The sequence below is a fragment of the Electrophorus electricus genome, chromosome 24 (genome assembly GCF_013358815.1).
Source record: "Electrophorus electricus isolate fEleEle1 chromosome 24, fEleEle1.pri, whole genome shotgun sequence".
Taxonomy (NCBI): domain Eukaryota; kingdom Metazoa; phylum Chordata; class Actinopteri; order Gymnotiformes; family Gymnotidae; genus Electrophorus; species Electrophorus electricus.
The window spans coordinates 7,172,821-7,183,537 of record NC_049558.1 but is presented as its reverse complement, the minus strand read 5'-3'; the positions used below and the strand labels follow the sequence as shown (position 1 = coordinate 7,183,537).

The 10,717-nt window shown below is 43.1% G+C and overlaps 2 protein-coding genes across 2 annotated transcripts; one reads left to right on the top strand and one right to left on the bottom strand.

Annotated features, from left to right (window-relative positions):
* Nucleotides 1-516: 516 nt before the first annotated feature.
* Nucleotides 517-3,292, bottom strand: LOC118240731 (piggyBac transposable element-derived protein 4-like). Its single transcript, XM_035522655.1, has 3 exons — nucleotides 2,786-3,292; nucleotides 1,490-2,363; nucleotides 517-1,425 (listed from the first exon to the last, which is right to left on the bottom strand). The coding sequence occupies exons 1-3, from the start codon at nucleotides 2,941-2,943 to the stop codon at nucleotides 517-519; spliced, it is 1,941 nt and encodes a 646-aa protein (XP_035378548.1). The 5' UTR covers nucleotides 2,944-3,292.
* Nucleotides 3,293-7,314: 4,022 nt separating this feature from the next.
* LOC113586172 (piggyBac transposable element-derived protein 4-like) lies at nucleotides 7,315-10,395 on the top strand. The gene is made up of 2 exons (XM_035522302.1): nucleotides 7,315-7,838; nucleotides 8,261-10,395. Exons 1-2 carry the CDS (start codon nucleotides 7,681-7,683, stop codon nucleotides 10,104-10,106), a joined length of 2,004 nt encoding a protein of 667 aa, XP_035378195.1. The 5' UTR covers nucleotides 7,315-7,680; the 3' UTR covers nucleotides 10,107-10,395.
* Nucleotides 10,396-10,717: the final 322 nt, after the last annotated feature.

Genomic DNA, 10,717 nt, shown 5'->3' with positions numbered 1-10,717 from the left:
TTCAGCCCTATCGGATAGCAGAGTGTGGCAGCGGAAGCATGCTTGGCCCATAACCCAGCGGTCGATGGATTGAACCCATCCTTTGCTAAAATGGCTTTAAGAGAAGTCATAGTAATCGCTACTTAAAAACTGTTGTAGAGTGGGTTTGGTGCTTTTGTTATTTATAAAGAAAATGCTTCTGCTATTGGTGGTGTTCTTGCTTCACTGCAACAAAACCCCACATCAACTCACAACCACAGTAAGCTTTATTTCTCAGAATATTTTTTAAACCAAAAAATAAAACTGTCAAGCAAAAAAGGTATTCCAAAAAGAATGAATGTAACAACAGCTTTTGAAACATCACTGCATCTTTGGCAATTTATGCGGAAATGTATATATTTGGCCCGCTTTACTTCTTCAATAGATTTACTCTTTATAAAGAAAAGGGTTGGATTTTAGGAGGCAAAAATAGAACACAGCAAACTTATAAAATACAACCTCAAAGTATTTATAAATCTGTACAAATATGTAATGTCTCTAAGCGTACTTCTGAACATGCCACTTTGTGAAGCATATCTGTTTTACATTTATGCAGAGTGGAACATTGCAAGATTTGCACATGAGCATTGTCCTCTTCTTGCAGTACACACATTTCCTCCTCCCATGTGAGGCTTTCTGTCGCACGTCAGTGGATACCTGACACACTGGAACAGGGAAGCACCCCTCTGGTCTCTGCTCCCGGACATGAGGAAGAGATGAGCAGGCGCTCACAGCTTCTGCCTGCGAAGATTCCTGTGGCTGCCCAGCACCAGCCAGCTCCAAACACAACACCTCCCTGAAGCGCTTCTGGTTGAGGGGCTTCTGCTGTCTTGCCAGTGCCATCTCCTTATGGATAATGAAGCTGTTCATCACCGCAATGTCAATAAACTGAAGAAACAGCTGCACAAACCAGCGCCTGGTCTTCTGGGTTGGAGAGAAGTACTTTATGAGGGCATCAGACCAGTCAACTTCTCCCATGAACGTGTTGTATGCCCACACAGGGTCCGGTACTGGGATCTGTTGGGTGCACCAAGCGCCACTTGGACTTCTGACCTGACACTGCATTGATTTTCCACTATAGGCTTTGTGGGCAGTGGAGCACACAGTGACATCTCGTATGTCCTTCCACTTTACGAACAGCAACGGGCCATCCCTGATCCATCGCATGTCACCACGGTCTGCTTTTCTTGGCAGGGCATTAGCTGATGTTCTTGGGAAGCATATCCTGGTCTCACGGATGGTTCCACATGCCCCAAAACCAATTCCTCGCAGGTGACGGAAGAGCAGCGAACTGGTGTAAAAACTGTCAACATAAACTGTGTATCCCGTGCCCAGAGAAGGTACATCAATCAGATCAACCACAGCATCGAAGCTTAGGCCTTTTCCAGACCGTTTCCGTGCATTCCCCTTATACACGCGGAAGTTATACGTGTAGCCACTGGAGATGTCAGCCAGGACGAAGAGCTTGTACCCCCCGCCTGGGGGGCTTGTCCGTCACCCTGTGCCTCACCTCGGTGGCCACGATTCTTTCATCTACTGCAATGTTCTGGTGCGGATGGTAGTAGGCCTGGCAGGCAGTCAGGATCTGTTCCTGGAGTGGCTTGATGCGGAAGAGACCATCATACCCAGGCTGACCTTGGAGCTGATCATTTACGGCATCTGCTGCTGGGTCACTCATGTGCAGGTATGCACTGATGGCTTTATACCGCTTCCCAGCCATCACAGAAGGAGGAAACGGGTAGCTATGCAAGTGATCCTTCCTCCACAGGTCCCCAATAGCTGAAGGCTTCATCAGTCCAAGATAGATGATTATGCTGAGATAATGAAGCATTTCATCCGCATTTACATCCGTCCACGGCCTCTTCGTGTCATTCCCTTTTCTCTGAGCTGCAAATCCGTTGGTATTGTTGCATAGGGTTTGGATCACCTCTTGACTGAAGAACAGCTGGAAGATGTCAGAAGGGCTGTAGACCGTCTGAAAATCCAACTGAACTCCTGGGTTCCTCCTGGGACAAAACGTCAATGGGGGAGGCTGCTCATCTTCCTCTGAGGTGTCGTGCCATCTGTCCTCCTGTGCCGTAGGTGGTGGTGACGCTGTGCTCTTTCCCCCGGGAGCTGATCTTCTCTTCCTTGCTCTAGCAAGAGGTTGTTGCCCAGCTACGGTGTGGGAGGTGTTGCTGGGTATCGGAGCTGATGGTATGGGCACTACTGTCTTTGCATGGGGTGGGCTTGTGCTTCTGCTGCCTTTGTCACTAGAGAGGGTAGAAGTTGATTGTTGCCCTGGGAGTGGGTCAGAAGAGGTGTGAAACATTCCATGTGGGGGAGGGTAAGGTGGATCTACTTCACTGCGAGACAAAGACAGGATAACATAGCCAAATGAGTGCAATATGTACCATGAAAATAAATACAAACTTCAAACTGTCATGATAAATAAGGATAAATTACTATAAGTAATAGTTACACTTACATTATTAGTTATTGCATATTAGTTACAACTATAGTACCTTTCTCATAGCCAAGGACACTTTACAATCAACACTCAACTCACAACACGCAGACGCAGATGTTCGAGATTTTACACTGGCTAAATCATATTAGCGCAATAGGCTACAATATAATGTCGACGCACCATAACTACTTGCTAAACGATATTAGATTCAGTGCCAATAGGCTAAAAGATTATGTTGGAGTTAATATTCTATAAATATATAGTATGCATTCTCTCAAGCCAACCCAACAGTCTCACAAAAGTGAATGATATACTTACGGCATATCGAGCACGGCGTCGATTCCATGGACAAACGCGACTTCTTCCTCTGAGTCCATGCTTGCAGCCATGGAAGCGTCATCACTCTCACTCTCCTCATCACTAAATCTAAACAAGTTCTCATCAACTTCAGCCAGTGTAAGTCGTTTCCTTTCCATGGTTGTGATAAAGATATGCACTAAAACGTTTTAGCAAAAACGAAATCACGGAGTAAACTAAACTCTTACACTTCTTTATGAAACTCTTCTTGCATACTCACGCCCCTTTTTAAGTCAGCTATTGCACAGTCTCTCTGGACAAGTACGACACAAGTACGACTTTACACCACAGTAAAGCCCACAGTAAATCCAACTCGACCTTTGGCCTGTTGTTACTTCAGTCGTCTGTGATAAAGATATCCACTAAAAGGTTTTCTCGAAGGCAAAAACGAAATCACGAAGTAAACTGCCCAAAAACCGAGCAACTAACGTGCACTCTACAATAGCAACAGGTAAACAGCACGCGCGCAACAGGGCTCGTTAATGTGTTCCGCGTGGCCCGCCCCGTCTCTGTAGTGACCATTCATGGCAAATGAGCTGTCGAGATTTTCGTCTGCCTGAATGCTATTTGTTGAAAATGGTGTCAAACACTTTGGTTTCGATGGCCCATTACTGTAAGCTTTTTTTTCTTCCTTTCCCCATTTTCTACCAGGGTCTTCTGGTACTTACATTTACATTTATGCCATTTACTTGCAAATAAGAATTAGTTCTTAATGTACAAATTACGCAAGGAGCACAATAAAAAAAAAAAAGCATAGCACAGGACACGTGGTTTGGCTTTTTCAGAAGATACAAAAGCAGAATGAGTAAAACTAGGGGTCTACAATATACATGTAGACTTTCCTGGCACCATCTTGGAGCCAGGACAGAAATTGATGCTTGTCATCCATTAGACGTGAAGCAAGGTATTTCAAGCCGAGCCGTACTCGAGGTTCGAAGTACTCGAGGTACGGATTGGGCTGTGACCATTGACCTCGTATATGAAGGGGCTGGTCCATTTTTGGCTTTGTAGGCAAGCATCAAGGTTTTAAACGTTGGAGCTGTCAAGTGTGGCCTTCTTGAGGATTGGTACCACCCTGGCGGTTTTGAATGCAGTTGGCACGTATCCAGAAGATAAGGAATTATTGATGATGACAGTGATGAAAGGAAGCAGATCTCTTACACTTGTCTGGAACAGAGTGGAACGAATTAGATCCAGCAGACATGTAGTCGGATTGCTGGAAGTCAGGAGCTGAAGAATTTCGTCTGAGGAGAGAGGAGAAAAAGAAGTCAGAGAGTTGGATGTTGGGGAATGCACATTGGTTGAGAGAGTGCATCTCCTTCATATCCAGGATATTTAATTTTAGAATTTTAGCATCTGAATTTGGCCTTTTGAATTTCATCAACTTGAAAAAAATAAAATTAATAAAAAATTATATATATATATATATATATATATATATATATATATATATATATATACACTACTCATGGTAAGGAAAAAACAGGGTACAGAGTATTTTCATACACTGTACATTATTTTATACTTGTATATAAGCCAGTAGGTTTACTAAGTAGCACTTCAGAATGGACTTCCATTGTCCATAATAAAATGTATTATTGTATTTATTAGTATAGATTTATATAGTAGGATTCTAAGTTTTAGTAAAATGTTTTATTATATAGCCTGTATGGTACTTTAATATTACTCTATCTATAATGGTCAAGCTTTGTTTTCCATGCGTACAGGGCATTTTGATTTGGCTTTTTCAGAAGATACAAAAGCAGAATGAGTAAAACTAGGGGTCTACAATATACATGTAGACTTTGCAAACAAGGTCACTGGGTTGCATGTATGTTTTAAATAAGGTAACAAACAAAGTATAATTAATGAACTATGAATCGTTCCTAAATAATTAAATAAGATCTGAAAAACAATTTAATTGAAAATAAACTTTAATACAACTTCTCTCAAGAAAAATAATTTACAAAACAGAAATTTACAATTTACAAAGCAGAGGAAAAAATGTGGTCCAGAGACCACAGCACTTCAGACAGAGAAGTCCATCACTGCAGCCAGATGCAGAATGCCAGGAATCACCTCCACCAGGTCTAAGATTTGCTTGGAGAAGAACAATTCTCCTTCTTTGGTAACCACTGCATCACACACCAATTGGCTCCTCACCGAAAAGGTTCATGCATGGCCTTTTGCTAGGAGGTTGGCCCTCGTCAGCATGTGCCTCCGACTCTGAGCTGGAGTGAGAGAATGATCCCTCATCTCCAGAGAAGGCCTTCCTCTTTCTCTTCCGCAGCTGCGGTGGTGGAGTTGTCGTCGTTTGCTTGGCCATGTTCTGCATGTGGTTCTGGTGGCAGGTCTTATGCCATTGCTCCAGTCTGGACAGGTGAGAGTAGTAGGTCTGCATGTACCACTCCCAGTAGACCTGCTGCCAGTAGAGCTCCTGGTTGGTATAATAAGCTCCAATGTTGCCAGGCAGCTGAGCTCTGTACCTCCACCAGACCTTACAAACATACATTTAATTAGCTTTTTCTTTTTTCCCCTCTGTGTCATACATAGCAATTTGGTAAGGAGCACACCAGTGGGATGCTGGAGGATCTTTATGGTCAGTGCCTCTACAGCACCACTAATATGGCCGACCACATGCGAGGGTGCCGGCCCATAGGAGTCCACACACATCACTGTCTCATTGGGGGGGGGGGGGGGGGGGGGGGGGGGTGACAAAACAATTAATTCAAGTCAAATATGGTTGATTTAAATAGCAAACAAATTAAGCAATGAAATGTTAAAAATGAATTAATGTATATATACATACTTTCAAATACATTCTGCAGTATATGAAAATAGACAGTTATGGATTAAAGAACTCACTGGCAGGCTGGAGGTAGTCTGGATTCATCTGATTCAGAAGCTGCCCTTTAGCAGGGGAAAGTGCCTCTGCCTTTCCAGGTCATGGCCTGAATGCAAACCGCAAACCGGGTGCCCAGAGGAAGCATGAATGTGCCCTGTAAATAATATCATCAGGTCTATAAGAAGGGCTACAGTGCCATGTAATGTCATTAGAATGTTGTTAATAGAGTATGTGATGTCATGTTTCCTGGAAACCTGTTAAGTGATTTTTATTTACATTCTCCATGGCAACAGAAAGATAATACTTATGTAACATGGTAGGTGTTTTAAAAATGGTAATGAATTATACTCAAATATACAATTTATGCTAATGTATAAAATATTAATCAAAATGCCCTGTACGCATGGAAAACAAAGCTTGACCATTATAGATAGAGTAATATTAAAGTACCATACAGGCTATATAATAAAACATTTTACTAAAACTTAGAATCCTACTATATAAATCTATACTAATAAATACAATAATACATTTTATTATGGACAATGGAAGTCCATTCTGAAGTGCTACTTAGTAAACCTACTGGCTTATATACAAGTATAAAATAATGTACAGTGTATGAAAATACTCTGTACCCTGTTTTTTCCTTACCATGAGTAGTGTATATATATATATATATATGCAAGAAGAGTTTCATATATATATATATATATATATATATATATAATTTTTTATTAATTTTATTTTTTTCAAGTTGATGAAATTCAAAAGGCCAAATTCAGATGCTAAAATTCTAAAATTAAATATCCTGGATATGAAGGAGATGCACTCTCTCAACCAATGTGCATTCCCCAACATCCAACTCTCTGACTTCTTTTTCTCCTCTCTCCTCAGACGAAATTCTTCAGCTCCTGACTTCCAGCAATCCGACTACATGTCTGCTGGATCTAATTCGTTCCACTCTGTTCCAGACAAGTGTAAGAGATCTGCTTCCTTTCATCACTGTCATCATCAATAATTCCTTATCTTCTGGATACGTGCCAACTGCATTCAAAACCGCCAGGGTGGTACCAATCCTCAAGAAGGCCACACTTGACAGCTCCAACGTTTAAAACCTTGATGCTTGCCTACAAAGCCAAAAATGGACCAGCCCCTTCATATACGAGGTCAATGGTCACAGCCCAATCCGTACCTCGAGTACTTCGAACCTCGAGTACGGCTCGGCTTGAAATACCTTGCTTCACGTCTAATGGATGACAAGCATCAATTTCTGTCCTGGCTCCAAGATGGTGCCAGGAAAGTCTACATGTATATTGTAGACCCCTAGTTTTACTCATTCTGCTTTTGTATCTTCTGAAAAAGCCAAACCACGTGTCCTGTGCTATGCTTTTTTTTTTTATTGTGCTCCTTGCGTAATTTGTACATTAAGAACTAATTCTTATTTGCAAGTAAATGGCATAAATGTAAATGTAAGTACCAGAAGACCCTGGTAGAAAATGGGGAAAGGAAGAAAAAAAGCTTACAGTAATGGGCCATCGAAACCAAAGTGTTTGACACCATTTTCAACAAATAGCATTCAGGCAGACGAAAATCTCGACAGCTCATTTGCCATGAATGGTCACTACAGAGACGGGGCGGGCCACGCGGAACACATTAACGAGCCCTGTTGCGCGCGTGCTGTTTACCTGTTGCTATTGTAGAGTGCAGGTTAGTTGCTCGGTTTTTGGGCAGTTTACTTCGTGATTTTGCCTTCGAGAAAACCTTTTAGTGGATATCTTTATCACAGACGACTGAAGTAACAACAGGCCAAAGGTCGAGTTGGATTTACTGTGGGCTTTACTGTGGTGTAAAGTCGTACTTGTGTCGTACTTGTCCAGAGAGACTGTGCAATAGCTGACTTAAAAAGGGGCGTGAGTATGCAAGAAGAGTTTCATAAAGAAGTGTAAGAGTTTAGTTTACTCCGTGATTTCGTTTTTGCTAAAACGTTTTAGTGCATATCTTTATCACAACCATGGAAAGGAAACGACTTACACTGGCTGAAGTTGATGAGAACTTGTTTAGATTTAGTGATGAGGAGAGTGAGAGTGATGACGCTTCCATGGCTGCAAGCATGGACTCAGAGGAAGAAGTCGCGTTTGTCCATGGAATCGACGCCGTGCTCGATATGCCGTAAGTATATCATTCACTTTTGTGAGACTGTTGGGTTGGCTTGAGAGAATGCATACTATATATTTATAGAATATTAACTCCAACATAATCTTTTAGCCTATTGGCACTGAATCTAATATCGTTTAGCAAGTAGTTATGGTGCGTCGACATTATATTGTAGCCTATTACGCTAATATGATTTAGCCAGTGTAAAATCTCGAACATCTGCGTCTGCGTGTTGTGAGTTGAGTGTTGATTGTAAAGTGTCCTTGGCTATGAGAAAGGTACTATAGTTGTAACTAATATGCAATAACTAATAATGTAAGTGTAACTATTACTTATAGTAATTTATCCTTATTTATCATGACAGTTTGAAGTTTGTATTTATTTTCATGGTACATATTGCACTCATTTGGCTATGTTATCCTGTCTTTGTCTCGCAGTGAAGTAGATCCACCTTACCCTCCCCCACATGGAATGTTTCACACCTCTTCTGACCCACTCCCAGGGCAACAATCAACTTCTACCCTCTCTAGTGACAAAGGCAGCAGAAGCACAAGCCCACCCCATGCAAAGACAGTAGTGCCCATACCATCAGCTCCGATACCCAGCAACACCTCCCACACCGTAGCTGGGCAACAACCTCTTGCTAGAGCAAGGAAGAGAAGATCAGCTCCCGGGGGAAAGAGCACAGCGTCACCACCACCTACGGCACAGGAGGACAGATGGCACGACACCTCAGAGGAAGATGAGCAGCCTCCCCCATTGACGTTTTGTCCCAGGAGGAACCCAGGAGTTCAGTTGGATTTTCAGACGGTCTACAGCCCTTCTGACATCTTCCAGCTGTTCTTCAGTCAAGAGGTGATCCAAACCCTATGCAACAATACCAACGGATTTGCAGCTCAGAGAAAAGGGAATGACACGAAGAGGCCGTGGACGGATGTAAATGCGGATGAAATGCTTCATTATCTCAGCATAATCATCTATCTTGGACTGATGAAGCCTTCAGCTATTGGGGACCTGTGGAGGAAGGATCACTTGCATAGCTACCCGTTTCCTCCTTCTGTGATGGCTGGGAAGCGGTATAAAGCCATCAGTGCATACCTGCACATGAGTGACCCAGCAGCAGATGCCGTAAATGATCAGCTCCAAGGTCAGCCTGGGTATGATGGTCTCTTCCGCATCAAGCCACTCCAGGAACAGATCCTGACTGCCTGCCAGGCCTACTACCATCCGCACCAGAACATTGCAGTAGATGAAAGAATCGTGGCCACCGAGGTGAGGCACAGGGTGACGGACAAGCCCCCCAGGCGGGGGTACAAGCTCTTCGTCCTGGCTGACATCTCCAGTGGCTACACGTATAACTTCCGCGTGTATAAGGGGAATGCACGGAAACGGTCTGGAAAAGGCCTAAGCTTCGATGCTGTGGTTGATCTGATTGATGTACCTTCTCTGGGCACGGGATACACAGTTTATGTTGACAGTTTTTACACCAGTTCGCTGCTCTTCCGTCACCTGCGAGGAATTGGTTTTGGGGCATGTGGAACCATCCGTGAGACCAGGATATGCTTCCCAAGAACATCAGCTAATGCCCTGCCAAGAAAAGCAGACCGTGGTGACATGCGATGGATCAGGGATGGCCCGTTGCTGTTCGTAAAGTGGAAGGACATACGAGATGTCACTGTGTGCTCCACTGCCCACAAAGCCTATAGTGGAAAATCAATGCAGTGTCAGGTCAGAAGTCCAAGTGGCGCTTGGTGCACCCAACAGATCCCAGTACCGGACCCTGTGTGGGCATACAACACGTTCATGGAAGAAGTTGACTGGTCTGATGCCCTCATAAAGTACTTCTCTCCAACCCAGAAGACCAGGCGCTGGTTTGTGCAGCTGTTTCTTCAGTTTATTGACATTGCGGTGATGAACAGCTTCATTATCCATAAGGAGATGGCACTGGCAAGAGAGCAGAAGCCCCTCAACCAGAAGCGCTTCAGGGAGGTGTTGTGTTTGGAGCTGGCTGGTGCTGGGCAGCCACAGGAATCTTCGCAGGCAGAAGCTGTGAGCGCCTGCTCATCTCTTCCTCATGTCCGGGAGCAGAGACCAGAGGGGTGCTTCCCTGTTCCAGTGTGTCAGGTATCCACTGACGTGCGACAGAAAGCCTCACATGGGAGGAGGAAATGTGTGTACTGCAAGAAGAGGACAATGCTCATGTGCAAATCTTGCAATGTTCCACTCTGCATAAATGTAAAACAGATGTGCTTCACAAAGTGGCATGTTCAGAAGTACGCTTAGAGACATTACATATTTGTACAGATTTATAAATACTTTGAGGTTGTATTTTATAAGTTTGCTGTGTTCTATTTTTGCCTCCTAAAATCCAACCCTTTTCTTTATAAAGAGTAAATCTATTGAAGAAGTAAAGCGGGCCAAATATATACATTTCCGCATAAATTGCCAAAGATGCAGTGATGTTTCAAAAGCTTTTGTTACATCCATTCTTTTTGGAATACCTTTTTTGCTTGACAGTTTTATTTTTTGGTTTAAAAAATATTCTGAGAAATAAAGCTTACTGTGGTTGTGAGTTGATGTGGGGTTTTGTTGCAGTGAAGCAAGAACACCACCAATAGCAGAAGCATTTTCTTTATAAATAACAAAAGCACCAAACCCACTCTACAACAGTTTTTAAGTAGCGATTACTATGACTTCTCTTAAAGCCATTTTAGCAAAGGATGGGTTCAATCCATCGACCGCTGGGTTATGGGCCAAGCATGCTTCCGCTGCCACACTCTGCTATCCGATAGGGCTGAATGGGGCATATTGTATTCTATTGTGTCCTAAATTATATTCTGTCTGACTGTGACAAATTTTAAGATTTAGTGTTCCACTTCCTGACAGTCCCAGAG

Excerpts from the sequence above, each read along its gene's own strand:
- LOC118240731 (XM_035522655.1), bottom strand. The coding sequence starts at position 2,943 with ATGGAAAGGAAACGACTTACACTGGCTGAAGTTGATGAGAACTTGTTT. Across the intron at positions 2,364-2,785 it reads GACGCCGTGCTCGATATGCC|TGAAGTAGATCCACCTTACC; the intron begins GTAAGTATATCA and ends TTTGTCTCGCAG. Across the intron at positions 1,426-1,489 it reads ACAAGCCCCCCAGGCGGGGG|GGGAATGCACGGAAACGGTC; the intron begins GTACAAGCTCTT and ends CGCGTGTATAAG.
- LOC113586172 (XM_035522302.1), top strand. The coding sequence starts at position 7,681 with ATGGAAAGGAAACGACTTACACTGGCTGAAGTTGATGAGAACTTGTTT. Across the intron at positions 7,839-8,260 it reads GACGCCGTGCTCGATATGCC|TGAAGTAGATCCACCTTACC; the intron begins GTAAGTATATCA and ends TTTGTCTCGCAG.